Here is a 24527-nt window from a genome sequence, read left to right on the forward strand (position 1 = left end):
CTCCCACAGACTCCAGAACTCCCTCATAAAAACAAGTTGTATTGATCACAGAGGGGGAGAGAGGTGAGACAGCACAGATACAGTAAGGGAGAAGTCACAAATGCACTTTACCAAAGCTTATTTGAACATGGCTTAGAATGAGAACATGCAAATGTTAGGTTATTAGCAATGAACTTCAAAGGAGCTTCAAAAATGCTTTTATACCAGCACATATGATTAGGGCATAGCATAAAATCTAGGAAACAGCATCCTCTTTCTAAAAATTAATTTAAGCCTCGTCTTTTCTTCATGATAGTTCACTTGTTGCCAGAACACATGGAGTGTGTTATTCATTACATAAAACATGCTGAGTTAGTTTCCATGATACAAGCTTCTTCAGATTGATAATATCCTGATCTAGAGACTCCATGATATTTGCATGCCTTGCTCTGAAAACACAACATGGCTCCTACAATTATTTTTATGGCTTACCGTGGCCTCCATGTCATGGTGTTCTCCAAATATAGCCATGTTGCTTTTCACATGGCAATAACATCCAATTTCCAGCTCAAATACAACCCATGATCACCTACACCTTGACAATTGCATGCACACATGTAGATATAAAAATATAACATGATGAACACATAGTAAACTGTCTGGTAGAATCCCAGGAGCTCCTGTGCCTTGCCTCTCATATGTTGCAGCAGCATCTAATACATGGCTGCCCTTTTTCAGAAGTCCCCTGCAAGCATGTTTCTCTGTATATCAACACCAAACATTTACATGATTTTTTCACAGGTTGTTACTTCAAATGTTCAGTAGAAGTGGAACCTCTAAAGAAATCGCCAATTGAGCCTCTCTTTGTGACACGTGGTCTCTTAAAGCCAAAGCTCTCATAAAGCTCTGCTTGTATTTCATCAGGCAACTCAGACAGCACTGTCTCATCGATATCTTCCTGTCTGTAGTTCCACGTGTTATTTGATACTTGAGGTATGACATTTCCTGATGCACTTGGACTTGATATTTTGCGTTGCCATATGTCCTTTAATTTCAAAATCCCAGATTGCTGCCTATTATTGATTCGAGATGTGTTTCTCCCCAAAATGGTTGTTCCTTTGCTGCAGCCATCATCTTGATGAAATGTAACGATACTATTTGAGTCAGTAATGTACTCTCCTTGTTCAATTGGTGAGCAATGTATCACAAGTGAAGAATTATTCTCCAAATCTTCTTTTTCCAGAGGATCAGAGTCTACAGAGCATGCAGTAGTGTAAGATCCAGCAGCTGGAATCTGAAGGGCACATGGCAGAGCCTTGACATCTTCAAAATTACCAAAAGTTGGGGTGCAGGTGAACTCATCACCATCAAGATTCCTGTTAGTCTCAATGCAATCAGAAGGATCAGGCCTCATCCGACAATGATAATCACAGCTGGCGTTATCCATATTTTTTTGTGCACCATCCACACCCATGTCATTGTCACCTTCGCATGGTAAATCAAAATATTAACAACATATAAGAACCTTGCTATTAATTACAGCTTGGACGAACGCATTACCAATAGTAATTGCTAGTATCTCACCTTTTAAAGAGCTTGATGGTGTAGTCATTGAAGCCATTGGAGTCCCTGTTAGTTGATTGATCTCAATTGAACCTGTACAGGCAATCGATGCTAATCGTTCATCTTCCAGTAGTATGTCAGCCTTGACTGACCTCCAGTTTGAAATCATTCCATCACTTTCAGGCTGCATGTTAGAACCTGCCTCTAGTACAGCACTTGTGTAAAGATTACTTTCAAGATTGCTATCAGAAACTGAGCCCTTCTCCCCTCCATAGCCATAACTGTCACTTGCTCTGCAAGCAATTCCAATAGCTTCATCATCTGAGCTTGGAGCTGCGTTTGGGGATAAAGGCTCAAGTTGAATTAAACAATCCACAGATGGTGATAAAGGAGTGCTCAAGGAAGGTGATCCTTTCAAAGAGAGCGTTGAAGGTGACGATGGAGATGAAAAGAAATGTGTTATGGGATTCATGCCCTGCTCAAATCAAGAAACACAAAGCTACAATTGAGTGGACCCATTCAGATCCTCAGTGGTTGAAGAGAACAATTTCACCTATGTATGCAACCTGGAAAAGAACCTAACCTGAACAAGAAAATCCAACTCCATTAATCCATTTAACTAAGCTGATCCTCTTGCAGGCTACAAGTAAAATACAAGGGAGCATTGATGTTGGCTTTTCTGAGTTGCTGATAAAATGGCTGTCTCTAGTGGTTAGAAGTCAGAAACCTACAAGATAAGGTGTACTAAATTCTCAAATTGCTTATTTGCACACAGGAAACTCATTTGGGCTTCAGAAAGCAGATCGATTACAAAGTTTATAAAATTACTGAAGTATGGATCTTATACCAAGTTGCTCTCTAAACTGTTTCAGCCACTAGATTGTTCCCAAGAAAAAGCTATCTAATTTCTTGAAGCACAACCACTCTCCTCCTATCCCCATCGAGCTGACTACATCTGACAAGAGGGTCCATACTGCTGACGCTTATGGCTTGCAATAACAGATTTGGAAACGTATAAGCACAACAAAGTTCAGTGTCATTCTTTATCTGGTTGGATGCATTTTAAAGCTTCAAATAGAGCAATACAAGTGCATGTGTTTGGGGCCTTAAAAGCTAACATACAGAGACCTTGTTTGTGTTGGGATAAAGGCCCGGTTTAACCCCCGTGTATAGTACACACACATTGTACATGTGAAAGCACCCATAAATGCCCTTAAGTATAAATACACTTTATTTTTTGTGTACCGATGTAATATCCTATCGCCATCGCCGTCAAATCCCCCCCCCCTTTTTATTCCACCGCTGTCACTGTCAGAATCCCCTTTTTTTTTAACAAATCGATTTAAAAATAGCGTAACATTTGTTAATTACGTCTCTCCACCCCCCCCCCCCCCCCGGTCGACGCCGTCAGCTGGTAGAGGGAGGGGGGGCTGAACTCACAGTCGGCATAGATGAGGGAACAGGAGTTGAGGTGGTGGGCAAAAGAACCGCCGAAGAGCACGAGGCCGACGATGATTTTGATAGGGGAGGGGCACACGTTTGCCACCTCCAACCCCCCCTTAACAAGCTGCATGACAGCAAGAGATCTGGGGGTCCTGTGTAGTTAAGGACCCCCTATCATAGCATTCCCGCCCCCCCCCCCCCCCCCCCAATTATTACCCACTTTACCCATTAAACCCCCCCTCCTTAGCAAGGGGTGATAATACGCCCGTTGAAATCAAATATTTTAAGCATGGGCATCATTAGGAAAATTTCATACCTCGCATCAAGTAACTTGCATATTTTGAAAGATAGTTGAAAGGGTTTAATAACCATGAGTTGACGAGAATAGATTAAGCATCTACGGGTTATTGTGGAAATTAAGTCAAGTATTAGGTTTGAACTTTCGTAGATGCATCATAGATTGCCAAGGTATATAAATATTCCGTATAGGTCAATTGCCTCCCGTAGACCATTGTAGTGAATTATTTGCATTTACAATGAATACATGTACACTCGCATTTGAATAATTAGGTCATGCCTTATGAATTGCATAAATGCACTAAGGGAATTTTCATGAATGACGATCCCGCTTCATAGACTTGCATCTAGAAATTGCATGACATCATGGATAGCCTTAGTTGCACCACATAATAGGGATGCATTTTTTTTTTAAATGTAGATTTAAGAGGCGCATGTGAGATGATAAGCTTAATTGCAAGGACCGGTTTAGTAAATAAAATCCTGCATGATGAGTGAAGCTAAGATTTAGTTCAACTCAACTGAGACTTTAGTCGCAAATAGGTCAAGTTGTCTTTACGACCATATTTTGACTTAGAGTCATCATGCCCTTTGGTCTCTATCCCAATAACCAACCGCGATGCGTCCAAAACACTCTTGGGTATATCATTTTCAAAATATGAAACATTCCAAAGCTAACACAAGAAAGCTCGAATGTAATACCCACAAGAAGATGACTATTCGCCAAGTTACATTCGATGCTCGGAATGGTAAATAAACTTAGTTGCGCTTGAATTCCGAGAGGAGTGAACACAAGCTCCTGCTATCTTGAAGAAAGGAAACCCTAGAGTAAACTTAAAACCCAATAAAACTCTAAGGTGGAAAAATGGTTACGAACTGACCAATTGAAATCCTGAGTTTGAATCATGTAGATTTGGACTTTAAGATGAGGACTCCACCTTAGCACATGTTAGAGCACTCGCCTTCATTGTTGTTTGTGCTTGTAACACTAGGTTCAATGTCTATGGAAAGAATGTATAATCCAAGCTCACAAAAGAAATTTGAATAATGAATCAATATGAATTCATGGAGGTCGTGCCTAGCTACCCCTAGTTGGCCGCCGACCCTAGCCAAGGGGGTCCCAAATAACCGTGACGGAAACGTGGACCAAACCCACCACGAGAGGTCTCTCCGTGGGTTAGTTTGACGTAGGACGCTTGGATGCCAAGGAGAGCTCTAGTCGTAAATTCCCTACCTCCGAGACCTACTCAAATGATCTACGTGACTCAAAATAGATTCTCGAGGCCCTGTTACTAGTACAAGGATGGAGACTTGGAGGAAATAAGACCCATCCCCACGGATTGTGGAATCCACCTTTTTTGGATAAGATTTGTATCACAGTTAAGATGTTAATATAAAGTTTGCTTCCAAGGAACCTGTCTGATTCTCCTTTCGTGTCAGTACCATAAGTTACATGAACAAAACTTATTCCCTAAAAGGCTTAATGAAGGAAGCTGATTTTAAATATCACACATAAATGTTGTAGGACCTAATTAGAAAACTAAAGAACGCCCATTGAGGGAAGCGGGTGAGCGGAACCCTTGATGGGTCCATTGTACGATAGGGTGGTCCCAAAGAATTGGGAGGCTTCTCACAAGGTTTTATCGACGTTCGACCTTTAGATATTGTTAAGTTAGAACCCGATTCATTCTGTTTTAAGGGGCCGGAATGGGACTATGCCCTATGGGCAGAGAGGTTGAGCGATGCATCCCTCTCGTTTCCCATTCTCTTTGACCCAAGTGCGGCATGGATCTACTTCGGCTTGGGTATCTCTGCGTAAAGTAGAATGTCCAAGATCCGACGTTAGAATACTATTAGGAGACCTTGGCCACTAGGAACTGCGATTTCAGGTCGATCCTAGTGGGTTCGGCCGTGAACGTTCCATTGCGAGGCGGACTTGGGAAACCCTAGGCGACAAACCCCGAAACATTCCATGAGAGTACCGAGCAGCGGCGCTTAGATTTGTTTCTCGATCGACCCTTAAAAACGTGCCTGAATAGCTGTTAGGCGAGCACATTACAGTTGGTATCAAAGCCAACCAATGAATAAGACAATCCGGATAGGAATAAATTGAAAAGGGAGAAGTAATGTTTTCACTAGGAAAATCATTTTTTCTGTTACTCATTTGTGGATTGTTGCCGCTTCTAGACTTACGAGGCATGGAGTAGGTTCCTCGTATTTCACATCATGTTTAAGACGGCTATGAACTCTTCAAGTTATCGCAGACGATCCGATATGATGGGGATCCTGGATCGACTCTACAACCCTTCACCGCTGTATGTGGAAAGGCGTTGGACTTGGAGCACGGAATACTGCTATATAGATGCCAACCAACTCGCCTATCTTAAAACAATCTAAAGAGGCTAAAATGGTAGGAGGACTTGAAGATCATCAAGTTATTCATCTTCCATGAGGCTCGTGTAAATTCGATCTTACATATTGGATGTCGGCAAATAGAACAAAATCGCTATATCTATGACGAGGTCGTCAAAGTCTTGCCAGCTGACACAATTAAAGTAATGGGGTGAAACGAACGTCATGGCTATAAAAAACTGCGACTTCCCGAACTTCCCATGACTTACCACTTCCTGAGAATCCATTCTCCCAACTCATATTACTATTTTGTCCCTGTAGCTCAATCCAATAGGAAATTATTAACCTGGCGTTGATGTATCTATTGGAAAGAAAATCATCCTAGCCAATCTCTATCTATTCCCGAATAATTGTATTTGAAGCTTACGCTTCTTTATGGATAAATAAGAATTTTGTGTTTATTTGATTTGTCACACAATAGTGATGAAAAATAATTTGCGCATATGATTGCCAAGCTCAAGCTTACCGGCGAGGTTAGACTTTGGTGGAAGCAATGGTATAAGAACCAAGCAGTCAGTAAAGACACAATAACTTGGGATAAACTAAAGGAAGCAGTACAAGGAAGGTACATGCCACCTGCATACAGAACTCAGAAGATGAATGAGCCCTTCAAGTTGAAACAGTTGGGTTTATCTCTAGAGACGTACTACTCGAGATTTGTCTCCTTGTTGAAATAAGCCCCAATCATCAGCATTTCCCAATAAGTCTCGAAGTTTTGTGATGGGCTGAATCCACCAATGAACACTCGGTTGGAATCAATGCATCCTTCGAATCTGCAAGATGCATTGATAAGAGCAGAACCTACTGCCTAAGAAGTCCAACCAAAGCCCAGAAATAATAGACCCTGGTCTCACAAAGACCAGAATCCAGGATGTTGAAAGCTCAATTTAAAAGGGCACAAGGACAAAATCAAGGTCAACGAAATAAGCCGAGGGCAAATGCAATCAATGACTTCGTCCCTACTCAATGAAGTGATCAAAGCATGCGTTGTTTCCACAGTAATGAACATAGACACTTTAAAAGGAAATGTCCCAAACTTGGCGGAGAGCGTCGCCAAGGAAAATTCAATGGCCAAGCTAGAGCTACCCATGGTCGCGGACGTGCAGCAATGGGAAGGGCAAAAATTTCCAATATCTCCTCTAAGGAAATCAACGAAGAAGAAGACCCGTCTATAGAAGCTAAGGTTGAGAGGGCATCCGTTCATGCCGCTCTCCATAAAAAGGGGCTAAATCACCAATTCACGGTGATCCAAACACCATCAGATTACCAAGGTAAGAAATTCAAAACCCTAATTGGTTGTGACAGCACTCATTCTTTTATTTCACCAGCTTGTGCAAGAAGGTTAGGGATAGCCACTGTAGTTGCACCCACTTTGCTTGTTGAACTAGCAAATGGATGAGAAATCACTTGCACTAGACAAACTGCTAAGGTGGAATTCCTACTCGGAAATGAGCCCTTATCTGTTAAGTTCAGGATAATGAGTCTTAGAGCCCATGAGTGCCTACTCAGGATGGATTGGCTAATCCCCAATGATGCTCACATTCATTGTGGGAAAGGACAAGTATCCTTTCGTAATCCTAAAGGTAAGCAGGTAACAACACAAGGAGAAGCAAGTAAACCAAAGATCCAGTTAGCTAAAGCAACACGAATCAAGGGATAAGAAAAGGATTACCCGTCTATCTGATCAAGCTAAACAAGCTGGAACAGGTAGAGGACTCTATTGAGGAACCATCATGGTTAAAAGAGTATGTGGATGTGTTCCCAAAAGAATTGACTGAATTACCACCACCTAGGGAAGTGGATCATGAGATCAAGCTAATACCAAGAGCTATACCAGTCACAAAAGGCCGTACAAGATGTCCATTTCTGAAGCTATTAAGTTAAAGGAACAACTCAAACAGCTATTGGACCAAGGGTACATACGCCCCAACAGTTCTCCTTGGGGAGCTCCAATCTTGTTCCAAAAGAAGAAAAATGATACACTTTGCCTTTGCATCGATTATAAAGGCCTGAACCAAGTAACCATTAAGAATAAATATCCTATCCCAAGGATAGACGAGTTACTTGATTGATTGCAAGGAGTAAAAATCTTCTCCAAGATCGATTTGAGGTCAAGATACTACCAAATCCGCATCAAAGAAGAAGATATTCCTAAGACGGCATTCAACACAAGATATGGTCATTTCGAATTCACAGTAATGTCTTTCGGATTGACTAATGCCTTTACCACCTTTAACAGGCTAATACAGGACATTTTTAAACCATATCTTGACGATTTTGTCTTGTCTTCTTTGATGATATCTTGGTTTATTCCAAGGAAGAGGAGGATCATGAATCCCAAGTTTACATCGTCCTTGAGACCATGAGAACTCATAAGCTCTATGCTAAGAAGAAAAATTGTGCCTTCCTCAAGAGGCAGATTGAATATCTTGGATTTATTGTGTCAAATGAAGGAATCTCTGTAGATCCCACAAAGGTCAAGGATGTCCAAGAGTGGCCTCCACCAACAACTGTTAAAAAAGTACGTAGCTTTCTTGGATTAACAGGTTGGTACAGGATCTTCATTAAGGACTATGCCTTAATCGAAGCACCGCTCACAAATTTGCTGAAAAAGTAAGTTGCCATAGTATGGATGCCCACTGAACAATCAAGTTTTGATCAACTCAAGCATAGCTTAGTAACAGCACCGATTCTTAAACTCCTTGACTTGAGCAAGGAATTTGAAGTTGTCACAAATGCTAGCTCACTTGCACTAGGCTATGTACTAATGCAAGAAGGTCACCCTATAGCATATTCTTCGAGGAAGCTAAAAACCCATGAAAGAAATTATGCTACCCATGACCTAGAGCTAAAATAGACAAAAGTTTTTTATGCATATTACCACAGTGTAAGTGCTAACTACATGGATACAACCATAAGGTAAAGATTCAATAGATCAAGTGGCAAATCAGAGTATTTGTTAGATTTGTATTCAGATATTTTGAGTGAAAAACTGTCAGCAGCTCAGTATTATAATAAACAGGCATACAAAAGAAAAAGGAATGTTGCAATCTCAATATTATGACTACAATTCATTCATCAACAATCAGGCCGGATCACAAAGGTGCACACTCCAGCTAACATTCTAACTTTCTTGGTGGAGATTTTTGCTAGAGAATGCTATCTATATAGAGTCATTCACCTTTATAGATCTCCCTTGAGACATTTAAGACAAAGACTTCAGAGACTCTGAGGACATCCATTTGCACGGTGGTCTATTCATGAGGGAGTTCCAAATGGATGACACTTCACATACTTGCATAGGTATTCTCTAAAGGGGACACATTGCTACTTGTGATGAAGTGGAGATAGCCTTGACAAAGTATGTAGGCTGCACTATACAGGATCAAGCTGTGGCTCACTATGACAAGAAGTGTTGCAAGGACCCAGATCCAGCTCGTTGAAAATGAGGGGTGGAGATATTGGGCATATCAAAGGAGACCCATATAGAAACTCATATCTGAAGAAGAGAGCTTGGAAACAGCCTTTCAGGAGAGGGCTCTAGATATTACTTTCTTTATTACAGCCTCGCACTACAAATCTCCCCCGAGTAGATAGCCAGGAATTTGTTGACACATATGGTTCTTTATTTTCAAATATTGTGATTCTGTACTCAGAGAATTTATCTTAGAGATGATTGCCGTTGAAATAGAGAATTTTCTTTTCCCTGTAAAAAAGCATGGCTACAACTCAAACTTACAGCAGGTGTTGCCCAGATGTTAGAAGCCCCAATAAACAGTGATGTTACAGCCCAGCCAGCTGAATCCATATTGTCTTTCTTCCGAGGTGACTGATGGTATGTGACACAAAACTCTCGCAATGCACGCTCGAAAAGTTTTATTGCATCTTCAGCAATCTTCTCCTTTCCATATCGTAACATACATGATTTGGATGGGAACTTTTTATCTGAGATTGTTTTGTATCCCTGTCAAAAGAACATGAATGAAAAACGTATCTTGATGTGAGATATATGACTCTCAAAAACTGAGATATACATGGGTACAAGAACCAAACAGGCACCTACTTGAGCAGTTCCAGCATGCAGAGTTAAAAGATGGGCTGTTCGATGATTTTGCTCAAGGTCTATGTCCAGCCGTTCTTGTAGCTCTGCTGCTAATTCTTTAAGCCAATATCCCACCTGAGAAAATCCATATGCAGAAATCAAGTTACATCCAATCTGCTGATGCAGGTTTTTACACATCACTTCTGATGAATATCAATGCTCTTCAAGCCAATGTTCACAAGCTGAGCCAAGAGCAACAATTTATTTCATTATCATGCAAACTGTCTAGTTATAATATTAAAGATCACTACTTTACAAGTTGAACTTGGTGAAGAGAGAGACAGCATGGTAAATAAGATCTACTCACTGCATCCAAGCTCTTCAGAGATTTAGGACCTGGAAAAGTTTTGCCACAACTGTGACTTTTAGGCAGAGTACGAGCTTTAACTTCATCACCACTCACACCCCTAGCTACGCTCCATAACCAGGTTCTGAAAGATCAATAGTTAAAGCACACTGAAAATTTACTCACTGTTTTAGTTTGTGGGTGGTTTTTACACATGCAAGAGCAGTTGTTGATGAAGATACACTCTATTGTGTTCTATTAACTGCAAAATACAGTTGATGGCATTGTCTTCCCACACTTTAGTCACGTGAAAATCTATGCACTGGAATTTGCAATGATTACAGTGGTTTCCTGTCAAATTTGACTTATTGTAATGGCATGAGCTCTGTTAATGTGGCATGGGACCTAGATAAAGTTCCAGAAAAAAAATTTGGCAATGCCAACAACACGACATGATCTTTGGATCTACCCTGCAAGCACCAAACATCTATTTGCTGAGGCAAAAATTTGCAAATCATGTTGCAATGGCAAATATTTCAGCCACAATCTTACAGGAAGCCTTGCCAACTGGTAATGCAGCAAGAAAATTGTCAATAAGAAAATTCAAAGACAAACTGTTAAGATGAAAATGTGAGCTTTAGATATCCTTTCTTAAAGGCACACATATAGGCTATGGGAAAAAAGCTTACATTGGCACACACTACTAGCCTATGGGGGCATAACTTACAATGGCAATAACAAAAATTCAATTACACACAGAATCCTTCTTAACCATACTTTATAGATCCAGCTATAGGGCTGTTTAGATCTGAGCTGATTGAAAACAACTTCATATGCAGGGCAGGGCAATCTCAGGCCATATAGTAAACTTTTGGATCCTATTTAAACAGCATCATGTTATGATTGGTGATGTTTCCTATTTACGGACTAAATTGCCAATTGGACACTGCCTTAACAAAATGCCTTCACACCCCTTGCAAGAAACTTTCTGCATCTTTGCATGCCTTTGAGAAGACTGCCTACCTTTTCAAGAAAGAACAAAAAGAAGAATACCTTATAATATTCTTCAGTACCTTTTCATGGCTTTAGATAACTACCTTTTCACATAATGAGGAAAAGAAGAATACCCTGTATTTACACCATACATATCCTGCAGTTTAGATTCTGGAAACTGCAATAAATCTCCAATGTAAGACACTTTCAAGTCCGTCTTTAAAGAGTCACCAAGCTTGCCTCCGAGTTGTTTCCTGAAAGGCACATAGCAACCATGGCAGCATTGTCATCAATTGTATTGAATCCTGCTTTCATGTACACAATCAATTAGAAGCAAAGACCTACATATTCTTAATTGGTAACTTTGCCAGCAAGTCTGATACTGAGGAAGAAGGTACAAGTGTCTGCTGTGCAGGCTTATGCATTCCACTTGCAAGCTTGGCAAGCATCTGCAAGTCACAATGCTAACATTTTCAGGAAAAGATCCTTCCACACAATCCATAAGCAATAAAATAAGGGAAAAAACAAATGCAGAGGTGGGGCACCTGAGAACTAACCCTGACTGGTCAGATAATCATCTCAATGGTTTAGGGCTCTAGCAGAGTACAACTACAGTTAGCACACCAGCATGAGTTTTTGATAGGTTATGTTTTGCAGGCTTACTAGTGCTATCTTACTGTCTACAATAGATGAAGTAACTGAACACTTAAAAATATTTGTTGTTTTATGACTTGACCACAAACATCATAAAAGGGCATGTTATATTTATATTGATAAATTAAAAGGATAAGTGACTCTATGCAGTAAGGGCGTTCCTACAGTGCAATCAGGATTTATTCGACCCGGAAAAATCTTGTGGAATTTGCAGATGTCCAGCTCCATCAGGGTATTTTTGCCCATTTTCTTCGGTCCATTTTGTTGGATGTGAGGTAGACCAACAAGAAACAACGAGAAAGGAGAGGAAGAGAAGGCCAGAGGGGTGCAGCTACAAATCACATCTCATCATGATATTCTTAAAAGATGAGACGCATATCAAATGAGAACTGCAAATATCAAACAAAAAGTTAAACAAGTTGAACTATCTGACCTAATCTAGATCTAATAAGTAAAGAAAGTCTATCTTGGTCTGACTAAGAAACTATATCTGAAGTTAGTTGAAGAGACCAGCTGTGGCTGGGTCATCCATGAGCATTCATCTGTCATATCTAATGCCAAACCACCATGTAGAGTATATCCAACATAGATGGTGTCACCATTGTTCTATCTTGTCCATGCTCAAGTATCTGGGTGGGCGTTGCCTGTGTCAGATGATAGTAGAGCTGATCTGGTGATAAAACAGGCAGTGAGCTCCTCTCCCTGGCGGTCATGGCCACCTCATGCAACATAGAGCAGTGGCTCACTGTATGGTAACTCTTCACAGATATGATCTATCCAGAATTGTCAATGTGGAGGACAAGGGTGTCATAGTCATGGGAGTGGGTGGATTTTCTAGTGGTGGATATAGTGAAGAAATCCGTGAGGAGTCTCTAGCCATGTGGACATGAGGATGATGGTGTGCTTTGGTCTCTCAGAAGTGACTCCCTATGTCTCCTCAGCTCCAATAAGAACAAGCCTAGGTACTTCTGGCCCTCATATTCTATGCCCACTGAACTGGACCAAAACCCTCACAGGAGAGAGGACGGTATCTCCTCCTGATCTCTTAGTAAACCGAGGATTAACAACTATAGTGTTCCTCCATCTCAACCTCTTAACCCGCACATCTGCCAAATGCAGTCCTCTGCTGTATGTACCCATATCTCCCAAACTGTCCTTCCTTGATATGACAAAGTGCAGATCTATATGACGGCACACTTCACGCCATGTGACAAATGTACATCCATATAAGCTGGGCATGTGACAAAACCATCCTGGGAGAGATTTCAAAAAGTGTCTGGTAACATGCCATCTTTATGCCTAGTTGCTACAGCAGGACTCAGCCAGTCTTCTCAATATTCAACTCCACAATGTCTTACTAAGTGTCAGACAGCCCATAATTTAGTGCATGCTTCCTGGAATTGTATGTGCATATATTGTCTTTCCAGCATGCCAAGTGCTACAAAGCCTCATACTAATCTGGCCGCTGTTGCTTCTCACATGGAAAACTGTGGCCCTTTGAACATCAACCTAGATATACATATGATCTGACCATCTCTAGGGAGCTCCCGTTAAAGGTAAACTGCTGTTTTAACCTGGTTACCCAAGCCTACATGGTGTTATAAGCACCATGACCTTAGTTTTACCAAGATTTACCAAGAGATCTCTATCTGTACAAAAGACATGTTAAGCATATAGGTGCTGCTACAAACCTTCTGGTGAATCTGAGATTTAAAAATGCCACCAGCATGATGGAAAAATGTCATCAGCATACAAAAGCATAGATATTAACACTCTGGCCAGAATTTCCCCATGTCCCCCAAATATGTGTATGTAGTTATGTAGTTCGTTACTTCATCAATGTATAGGCCAAATAGCGTAGGTGACAATAGGCAACCTTGTTTTACCCCAATAGTGATGTTTACCTTTACTGAGAGTCCTCATCACTCCGTTACAGTTACACACTGAATCTCAGGTGCATCTCTTAGGCCACATATTATTATGGGCACCTATTTGTGATGATCATGGCACATTATTATGGACTCATGGCACACATTCCATTTTATGTGCTGTTTGGGCTAATTTGAGATCATCTTCAAGATATATTTCTCACCCTTAAGGGCTGCCGTCTTAGAGAGAGCCTCTCCATGCCTTGAGATCACAAACTTGAGGATGAATGGTGTTTGATGGTGTCTTTCCCTACATACCATGCACCAACAATAGTAGAGGCATCAGCCACTCCCATACGCTGGCACGTGCCCTTGGCATCTTCCAATGGGCCATCTTTCTTTTTCCAATCCACTATCTGCATGTAAAAAGCACAGACCTTCCTCTTTTCTTTCCTCCATGACTGCGTTGATAAGCTTGTCCTTGTTTGTTGGTGGCTTGCATTTTTTCTCCACTTTAATCCATTCGGAAGTGGCTTGCACCTCCCCTTGGGCCTTTTTGACAATGGCTGCCCATGTTTGAATTTCCTTTAGAGAGAGAGTAGTCAGTATGTATGTTTTCAGGAATGCTAAAATGAATAGAAAGTACAAACTCTCTTTCCATTGGCTGCCAGCTATCATAGAATTTTCTCTCAAGTCCATCCTACTCCTAGTGGTTCTCTTTTTGTGTGATAAAGACTAGGCCCCCAAACCTCTGATTCATAGAGAATCCTCGGGGTTACTGTCGGACAGCCCATAATTTGGTTCGTGCTTCCTGGAATTGTATGTCCACACAATGTCTTTCCAATGTGCCAAGTGCTACAAAGCCTCCTGTTAACCTGGCATCACTTGCTTCTCACATATAAAACTGTAAAGGAATTGTTATACTCTTAACCATTTATTGGTTGCCATATTAGTTACTTAAAGTCACGCCCTTTGAAGGTCAACCTAGATCTACATATAATCTGACCATCTCTATGGAGGTCCCGTTAAAGGTAAACTGCTGTTTTGACCTGGTTGTCCAGGCCTGGATGGTGTTAAGCACTGCAACCTTATTTTTACCAAGATTTTTCTAGAGATCTTTATCTGTGCAAAAGACATGTTAAGCATTTAGGTGCTGCTACAAACCTTCTGGTGGAGATGGAATCTGAGATGAAAAAATGTTATGACCCCTCTTCCCACACAAGAGGGTCAAAAGTGCCACATGGTAGGGTACCTTGATACCCTGAGTGCACTTTTCAATTGATGGGAGTAGCAGAAGAGCAACAGGGATTAACATGTACGACTGGCCCTGGCCCTCTTGCTGCTGGTGACCACCAATCAATACTATTCCCTACCACCACATTGTTTTCCAAGCCCCACCTGCTCCTCTAACCCCGACAGAAACCATGCACCTGTCCTTGTCAACCACAATAGCACCTCCGACCCCACTGGCACCCTTCACCTACCGTGTCAGTCACACCAACACCTCCAGCCTCACAAGCACACTGCACCCACCACTGTCAGTCCCACCAATAACTCTAGCCCCTGCACCTACTTACTACTAGTAGCCCCACCAGCACCCTGCACCTTCTCTTCCAACTGTGCCTTCTGTGAGAGTGCACAGAAGAAAGGAACAATGAAGACAAAGTGAAAGGGGAGACAGAAGAAACACAGTGAACTAAAGGAACAAAACTGACAGAAATCTGAATGATACAAGGCTGGTCTCAGTGCCCCTACACCCCAATGGGGAGTGTCAGTGAGGGCAGCAGATGGAGGCAAGAGATGATGATGATGATGATGATGATGGCTGCCATTAAAAAATGGAATGATTGAATGACTGACTCAGTAGAGTGGCAGCTGCAATATATGCAAGAAGGCTGCAAATAGGGCTGACCAGCAGTTGGCCAACCTGCATTTAATGGAGGTGGGACCAGTAAATAGCCACCTGGTCAATAATGCTGTCTGCCTACTAGAGACCATCTGCCCTGCCATGTGGCAATGCTGCATGCACAAAAGAGGAAAATCAGGTTGCCTAGTGCAGATGCAAGACTAGACCTCCTCCGAAGGTGTCTAGGACATATAAACCAAAGGACAAATACTCTATCAGAGGTCATAATGTGTCCTCGTCTGGCTCAAACTCAGGCTCACACACAAACAATGTTCATGTATGACACATGACTGCTAACAACCCTCTCAGGTCTTGGATGTGGCAGAAGGCCAAACAAGATTGAATGGATCTGAGGGTGGCAAGAGGAGTGCCACCATCAATGAAGTCCATCGAGGAAGAATGCCAGCCAAGGAGTAAGACCCCCTTTCCAAATGAAAGCGACCCAACAGGAGGCCACCATAGACCAAGGGGAATGGAGAGGCCTTGAATGGATCGATCCACAGATGTCTGTTTGAGAATGGGTGAGCCAAACCTCTAACCTGATAGCTAGGAGAGGCCTTGAATGGATCGATCGATTGAGAATGGGTGTGCCAAACCTCTAACCCAACCAAGAGATGGTAGCTAAGAGCTATCAAAGGCCATGTAGCCTGCTAGAAAAGAGCAATAGGAACGAAGGGCCATGGAATGGGCTTGCAAAAGCAGTAGGAGATGGCTCAATGATAAAGGAAAGAGGCCACCACATGAAAGAAAGGCCCATATAAGATTGCAATCCTTGAAGAAGCTCCTCACAATCCTAGGAATCCCCCTCAAAAACAAGAAGAGCAAGGGAATCCATAGTTGCATCTCTACGAGCATCCCGCTCTAAAGGGAATGGGGGTGCGGGGGAACCACCAAAGGAGTTTTTTTTTTTTTTTTAGGAGAGGGGGTGTGCTATGGGATAGGGGAGTATGCAAACGAGAATGGGTGCAACAATAGAAAGCTACCTTGAAGGGTCATTCACACTGGAGGGGAATGGAGCTGATATAGCCCCCTCTCCTACCAACCTATTGCAAGAATGACTCCTAATGAAGAGTCTTCAACTAGTACAACCTACTCATTGAAGACAAACCAAGTAATGAATCTTGTAAGGCCATCAACAGAAAGAAGATGAAAGCTATCATCACGAGGACATAAAATTTTGAGATGCTTAAATCTTGCCAATAATATTTGATTAAGATATTAATCAAATGTGCAAGATTGTTTAGCATTTGACGGAGGTGTGAAATTTTGAGATGCTTTAATCTTGCTGATAACTTTTAATTAAGATCTTAATCAAATGTACAAGGTTGTTTAGCACATGTGATACACATGGCAATTATTTCATGGTAACAAGCCAAGGTCCCCATAGATGCAATGGGTGTTGAAGGCAAAAGTTGTAGTAAGTTATGCGTGGCATATACTAGGTGATATCTAGTGTCAGATTTTAGCCTAGACCAATTTATTGGCCACTATTGTCGATGGTGATATAAGAGACTAGGCATTAATTAATTAATTAATGCCAATCTAAGGGTCAATAACTGCTCAAGATACTTGGAAGACAAATTGACCTGGCCAATTAAATTCTTGGCTAGTGAAATTAATTTTCTGAGTACTAGAATAATTTTTAAATTAATTTTCAAAATTAATATACTGAAAATTGTTTTAGTAAGCTAGATAATGTAAGAAAATGGGATTAAAAGGCTGCCACTTGGCAAAACTTGCCCATGCAAGTGGAAAAAACGTTTTTAGGGGCTGTTGGAAGTCTATTCCAACCATTGTGAGAGAAAAGGAGGCTGTTAAAGAGCAATGAGAGGCTGCTCTTGTGATTTGCAGCCACCAAGGATCAGTCCTTTAGCATGTGACAACAGTTTGGAGCCCTCCAAGAGCAAGTGACGGTAGCCCAAGGTCCTTCTGGTACAGATGACAACATATAGGGTGGAGCAAGAGTCTTTCTGGTGATCCTAAGTTGTAGGTGACAACTTCCATGGCTGTTTGACCAAGGCACCAGTAGTTTTTCAATGTTTCTTGCAATGAAACTCCGAAATTCCTCTCTATAACATTCTCTCCCATCCCCCAATCATCTCTCAAGTTATCTCAACATTTTCTAGCACTTTGAACCATCAGAGGAAGAGATTCCTATCAGTCTCTACTGTAAATCCTAATTTAAAGCAAAAATTAGATTTTTGACAATCGCCTTGAGATGCATGCTCAGAATTGAGGATCTACGACTTGAAATCTGGCAGTTGAAATTGAGGAATTTTAAGGAGATTCAAGAGGCCAACTAGCCAATATGAGGTTTGGGCTGAATTTGTCTCTCAAGAAGCAAGGTGAATGTCAATCCCCATGCAAGACAAGGGGCAAATTGGTTTGGAGACTTACTGGTCAGTTTTAACACTAAAAGGCACTTGGATTAGCGGAGGAGGTCAGAGAATCTTAGTTTTCCATCCATTTACAATAAAAGTTAAAGAAATATTGCAAGGGGCGCCAATTTTGGGGCCAACAGGCTGTTAAATATCCAAGATTGTATGGTAAAGTGTGCATTTCAATTTTGTCAATTTGTTAATTGCTATAACTAAGTGCTTAATTAGGTTATTTACCACCCTATCCGAGAAGGAAGGCTAGTTTCAAAAGCCCAAGTCCAAAACATATAGGACTTCTGATGCAGAGCTTTGAGATAGACGGTCAATGATCAAAGACAAAAAGTGCCAACACCACAAATATGCACTGATGAGATATCATCAATAGTAACTATACCCTCTTGGAAATGAAGATCCTAGAGCCAATCTCCTCATGCAGTCACATGACTCGAAGCATTGTGGTTAATAAGTCATGGTTTCTCCGAAGACAAGATAGCCAAAGAAGACTCCTCCAACTGATAGATGTGAAAAAAAATTTGACTATCATAATGGCAAATATAGAGGTAGAGGTAGATGGAGACTCCATTGTTGCTTCTACCTTCCCTCCTAGACAAAGGTGAGAACATTTTGTCCATCATTCTTCTTAGAGTGTGAGGTTGTGCTACAACGTTAACACTTAGAATATCCTTTGCACTTCCCCTCAATGTCTGTATCAAAGTCGGAAGATAACTCTAATTTCTTGGACTTCTTCTCTTTCTTCTGCTTGGACCAACGATGATGTTGCAAAAGCAAGGCTCGCGAGCCCACTTGCTCTGTGAGAATCTTTCTCTTTTGTGATGCGCATCCTGCTAGTGCCATAGAAACTTGCTCCTCCCAAGTGATAGTATCCATAATCCTGTGTACAAGAGGTAAGAAGACTTGTATGGAAGACATCATACTTCCGTAATAGGAGATGAGATAAAAAGCATTGCACATTTTCACAACAAGGTTCTTCTGAGGCCATGGTCTTCCCTAAGGATGTTAGCTCATCTTGAAATCTCCTCCATCTTGTTGACGTGATCCTTCGTCATAAGAGAATTCACAACAAGGAGATATCGTAGATTTAACTCTAGGGTCATCCGACACACAAATGTCTACAACTAATATAAAGATGTTAATCTTGTCTAGGCCTCTACAATGATGTGAATACATCTTAAACACATCGACACAAAATCTGTACAACTCAAAAAGAGAGAAGAATGGGCTTTGGCATTGAGCCAATCCCGTAAAGCTATCGAGCCCTAGGTCACTTCAACATGGGGGTCCACAATAGATTAATGATGAGGAACTATGACAAACTCCTATAGCTTAAATGTGTCGAGGATGTGCCCGCGACTTTGCATGACCAAAGCGAGTACGCTCTCTGTCTCAATCTCCATGGTCTTCGCAACAATCCTAACAATCACAATGGTCGAAACATCAATCTTCTCAATCTCAATTGTCCTCACCGTCCTGATCCACATAATCATACCAATCATACTAGTCTCACATCTATGTCCTTTAAGAATACCAACAAAACATAAAGAAAAGAAGGATTGTTGCTGGTATAGACAACCTGTATAGGCATGAGTTCAGCCTAAAAAATGTCCATTTGGCTATTATACAACTAATTGCTCACGCCAAACATATAAAACACAAGCAGAGAAGGGAGCAAGACCTCACTCCATTGGGCTCTCTTCCTCACACCATTTAAATCCCCTCAATGCATGAGGGTTTCATGCTCCAAGCAATATACTATATTGGCCTCCCATGGCAATGCTTCACCTACAGGATGATGGGCCACCTTGTAGCAAACTCTCCCAAGGCACAATGAAGGAGATGAGTTGCTAGGCCTCGTACACTCTTCTTTCAAGATGAGGAAGAACTCACACCTCACACGAGAAGAAAGAGAGAGCGACGGAGAAGAGTCACTAGATAGAGAAGAAATACAGACTAAGGAAAGGGGTGAAATAGAGACAAGAGTAGCCGCCCAAGTAAGAGACAATCAAGAGTTGTTAGAAATCCTAGGTCTGCCACTTACAAACACGCAATAATAGTTACACCACCAATATCCATGGTGGCAAAGATGGATGTGCTTAAGCCACCCTCCTAGGCCATCAACAACAAAGGGACAAACCCGTTCAATCACCTATGACAACCTAGGGTGGCAACCACATGCCCTCTAACTAGATTGAACAATCTACTCACATACACCCCCAACCGCTTACGTCAATGATAACACACTAGTTCCATCTATGGTTGCCCATACAATTGAGGCCTCCGCCGATTGGTTGGTCTATGAAATATTGACACTCATTTGGAGGAAGGGACTCTTCTGGAGGAGGGAGGAGTATTTGGTTTCCTAGATTTTGGCTACCCACCAAAGGGAGGGAGAGAGCAGGGACGAGATGGATTCAAATTTAAAAGATTCTTTAAACTCTATTGAGTTTCCCCCTCTTCATGAGGATACAAAGGTTGTAGGAGTAAGACAAGAATAGGTTTACACCATGTGGCAAAGGAGACAATGTAGACCATAGAGCCATACCAATCTAAGGTACTTAGATTCTTCCCATGAGAATCCTCTCATGGAACATTCGAGATTTTGGTGGATTATTGTTCTATCAAGGACGGCCAAAGGCTCATTAGACAAGATTTTTATAAAGCACTAGTAGAAGGACCGGTGGATTTCCTTATATTACAATTCTTTTAGGTTTGACTTGACTCATTACTTCATAGGAAAGTGAAACCTTAGTATAAAACTACAATTACAGTTGCAAATGTAGAAGTATGACGAGTTAGAAGGATGGATGATAGCTGTCACAAGGAGTGAGGTGTTAGTGACAAAGGAAATATAAAGATATGTATCGTATACTACCATGAAGACTGCCATATGAGATGCCACTAATATGGTGGATCTAGTGTTTGCCACAGTGGAGAGAAGTAAAAGGAAAAGCATTCATAGATGCAAGGAGATTTGCATCCTTGGATGAGCACTTCCAAATACACGTATTCCCCTAATTCAAAGCAATCTATTCATAGATACACAATCTTTATCAAGTTTTATGTAAGGGAAAATACAAGTATTCCCCTCTTCCAAAACGCTCCATTCACAAAAACACAATGCCAATGCAAAAGCTATATAAGGATTAATACAAAGTGTCACGCTCAAATAGATTACTCATGCAACAATGTCACTTGAGCAATGCCCTCATAAGAAAGCTATTCACTTGCCCTAGTATCCTTACAATCATGACCATCAAGGCGCATACCAATAATGATACAAAGTACAAATGTAGCTAAATGAAAAGTGACTAAGACCATCCTTCCTCCTCAGATAGGGTGGTAAAACCTTATCAAGCACTTAATTACAGCAATTAATAACTGAGCATAAACTGAAATGCACACATTACACAAAATAGACATTTTGGTCGGCCCCAAATCATGTGCCCCTTTCGGTAATTCTTTATCTTTAATTGTCAATGGACATTGTACAAGTTGAGATTCCACAATCTCCTTTGCTGATCCAAAAGCCCCCTGCTATACATACAATCAACAAGCAAGTTGGGCCAATTGCCCCTTGAATTTCAACTAGGAATTGCACAAATGGAACCACCAACATGCCAAATGTTGCCCCAATTTACATTCAATGACCTAGCATTTGAAATCCTTGTCAATTCCACGAATTTCAAGTGTTGATTTCAGTGTATGATGCCTATTCTTGTTGACACGGGTCCCAGGGTGGCTGTCAAACCCTAATTTCTGCAAAATTTTAGGGTTTACAGCAAAAATCCTCCTGGTGTCCATCAAATGAGATCTACCAAGAATGGCTGAGAAACGCTAAGAACTTTTGAGAAATTACTAGAGAAGGTGAGAGAAAGCCAAGATGAGAAAGAAATCTGATTTTTTTCGCAAGAAAACCCTAAACTCTACATGTTACCTGCTCCAACCTACATATAATGCAATCACCTATTGCCAAGCACCTCCAAAATGTTGTCACTTGATCAGCAATGTTGTTGCCAACCCTTGGAAGTTGTCTCTCTACTATCCCCTATTTACTGAGGCCCCCAGATGTGACCTCAAACTGATTGCAAATCTGATCAGAAGTTGATGCAAAACTAATCCCAAAAGTGACCATAAACGCTTCTCAAACTGATTAAAAACTGAGCTGAAACTAATCAAAAATTAATCTCAAAACCGAGGCAAAAGCTCATGCCCAACTAATCATGAACTGATCCCAAACTAATACAAAAGTATAGTGTCAGAGCCATGGTAACAACCATACTCATTGGCATACATCTCACAATGACTAGTACACTGAGAAAAGGCCCCATGGCAAACATACTATCATCGGCACAGTACCTTGGATGCATACTGAATACATCCAAGATCCACTACATACGAGAGCTGTCCACAACTGCAAAAGTGGAAGTGCTACCTTCCCCTTGAGCATCAGGTAATACATTAGACCCTTGCTCTGCTGAACCTAACTCTCAAACTGATGTTGGCCCTAACTGAAAGGCATCTAGGTAAAGCTACAACAACTGAGGATGGTCTACCAAGTCATCCTTTCCCATTCATTTTGCATCTGTTGGTGAATAATTCTAAAACTTCACCCAAAAATCTCCTGGAAATTTTACCTCTAGTCTTTCTTTCCTTATGTGCTAAGATCTGCTCAAGTATCAAAATCTTGTCTAGCTCCTTAACCTCAGCCTAAATTTCAGTAGACATATCCTCTGGCACATCACCATGAAAAAGCCTCAACAAACTGATATGAAAGGCATTGTGTATCCACCAATGTAGAGGTAATTTCAACCGATATGCCACATTGTTGATCTTTTACAACACTTGGAAGGCCCCATAGTATCTCATACTTAACTTCGGATACAATCTCTTCCTTTCATCTTTTTCAGCCTTACCTTTTCAAAATGCAGCAATACATAATCACCCTTTGCAAACTGCAAAGCACATCTATGGCAATCAACCGTCTTCTTTTACTTTTCCTATCGGGATGTAAAGGTCCTTTATTCACCTCCGTGTATTGTACACGTGTATTATTATGTTGTACATGTAAATGCATCCTTACGAGCCCTAAGTATAAAATACATTTTATTCTTTGTGTACCAACACATTGATGGTACACCCAAATCAGCTTGTACTCTCTCTGTCATTCTCTCTCACTCACCTGCACGCTTCCCCTGCTGCAAATCTTCGCACTTCCGCTATCTGTGCATCCGCTATCCGCGCATTAACAACTAGTATCAGAGCACAAGTTGTGCACGCATCTCGAGACCAGTAGGTAGCAATCAAACCAACTGCCAACTAGGCTACAGACAAAATGGGCAAACGTGACAAGCGCTGCGAGCAATTGTTCAAAGCAAGTGACATGCAGTATTGCACGACAAGTCAAGCGTGACAAGAGCAAGTAACAAGCGCAATCGACAGGTGTAGTCTACTAAGGTCACAAGCGAACGGACAAGCCCAAGCAATAGATCGACGGAACAAATGGCACTCGTGACTAGGACCAGTCAACAAACGACCAAGCGAACGAGACAAACTGCTCGCGATCAGGACCAATCAACGACAGGAAACAAAGGAAGCGTGCATGTTGGGTTGCACGTCCATCAAACAAGTAGGTCAATGGGCCTCCATTTATTTAAAATCAGAAATTTCAGTTCATTTTATTTCTCCCCTTCCAGGCATTCATACGCATAAGCACAGATCATAAATCTGTGCAAATTTGCTTCTCGAAATTTGGGGCTTTCCCCACATTTAATGTTGTTTATGCTTGAAAGTGACATTTGTGTCAGAAATTGCAATCATTGTGCATATTGACCTCAGTTAAATTGGGGATTTTGCCAAATTTGTAGGAATTTTGCCCATCCGAGTAAAATTTCTTGACATTGGATCTGGAAAAATTGGGGATTTTCATATATTGATGAAATTTTGCTTAGCTGGCTCAGATTGGCTGACATTTACGCACTATTGAACCTGGAAATTTGGGATTTTGTGCAGATTTTGGTAAATTTCTGCAGCATTTGCCCATGTGGTGGCTGGTTTAAGTAAAAGCAATAGAGGTTTATTGCTGGTTGGGCAAGAACAGTAGTGTATTTGCTGGTTCAGCTTGTGCTCTTGCAGTTCAATGCATTAACTCGTGTTTGTGATAAAAATGGCTGCAACTTCTTCTAGTTCTGACATTAAGAGTTTGATGGAAATCAAACGGTCTGATGGTCAGGGTTTTGACCTTTGGAAAGACCGTATATAGGGCATATTATTCTTAAAGGATTGTGAGGATGCTTTGCAAGAAGATAAACCCACACAAATGTCTGATGCAGATTGGGTCAAAGTCAACAAAAGGGTTGTGGCTTATATAAAGATGGGTATCACTAATGACATTTTGACAGATATAAAGGGCTAAGATATTGGTCATGCAAGATGGGAGAAGTTGCAAACTACCTATGAAATCACCACACATGTTAATCAAGTACATTTAATACGCAAGTTGTTGAATATGTGGCTGGATGAGTCCAAGCCTGCAACTGAGCACCGAAGTGCATTTACTAGTATTTTAAATCAGCTCAAGGATGCTAATTTGGATTTTGATAATAAGTTGAGGGCGATCTTTCTAATCATG

General features: G+C 41.2%; 1 protein-coding gene across 2 annotated transcripts in view; it reads right to left on the minus strand.

Moving 5' to 3' along the window:
- Window positions 1–226: 226 nt before the first annotated feature.
- The window catches only part of LOC148038897 (DNA polymerase eta-like), an 89576-nt gene continuing 65275 nt past the window's right edge, over window positions 227–24527 (minus strand). Inside the window, exons 6-12 of one of the 2 annotated variants that reach the window (XM_087674787.1) lie at window positions 11421–11524; window positions 11210–11329; window positions 10053–10227; window positions 9758–9871; window positions 9434–9658; window positions 1564–2017; window positions 227–1464 (exon numbers count right to left, since the gene is read on the minus strand). In XM_087674787.1, coding sequence (XP_087530913.1) covers window positions 785–1464; window positions 1564–2017; window positions 9434–9658; window positions 9758–9871; window positions 10053–10227; window positions 11210–11329; window positions 11421–11524 — 1872 coding nt within the window. In that variant the 3' untranslated portion in view covers window positions 227–784. The remainder of the gene's footprint in view (window positions 1465–1563; window positions 2018–9433; window positions 9659–9757; window positions 9872–10052; window positions 10228–11209; window positions 11330–11420; window positions 11525–24527) is intronic. The other variant, XM_087674789.1, reaches the window with a different exon arrangement.

This window comes from Lygodium microphyllum, chromosome 3, assembly GCF_053477565.2.
Source record: "Lygodium microphyllum isolate KBCC chromosome 3, Lygodium_microphyllum_v1.1.10, whole genome shotgun sequence".
Lineage (NCBI taxonomy): Eukaryota > Viridiplantae > Streptophyta > Polypodiopsida > Schizaeales > Lygodiaceae > Lygodium > Lygodium microphyllum.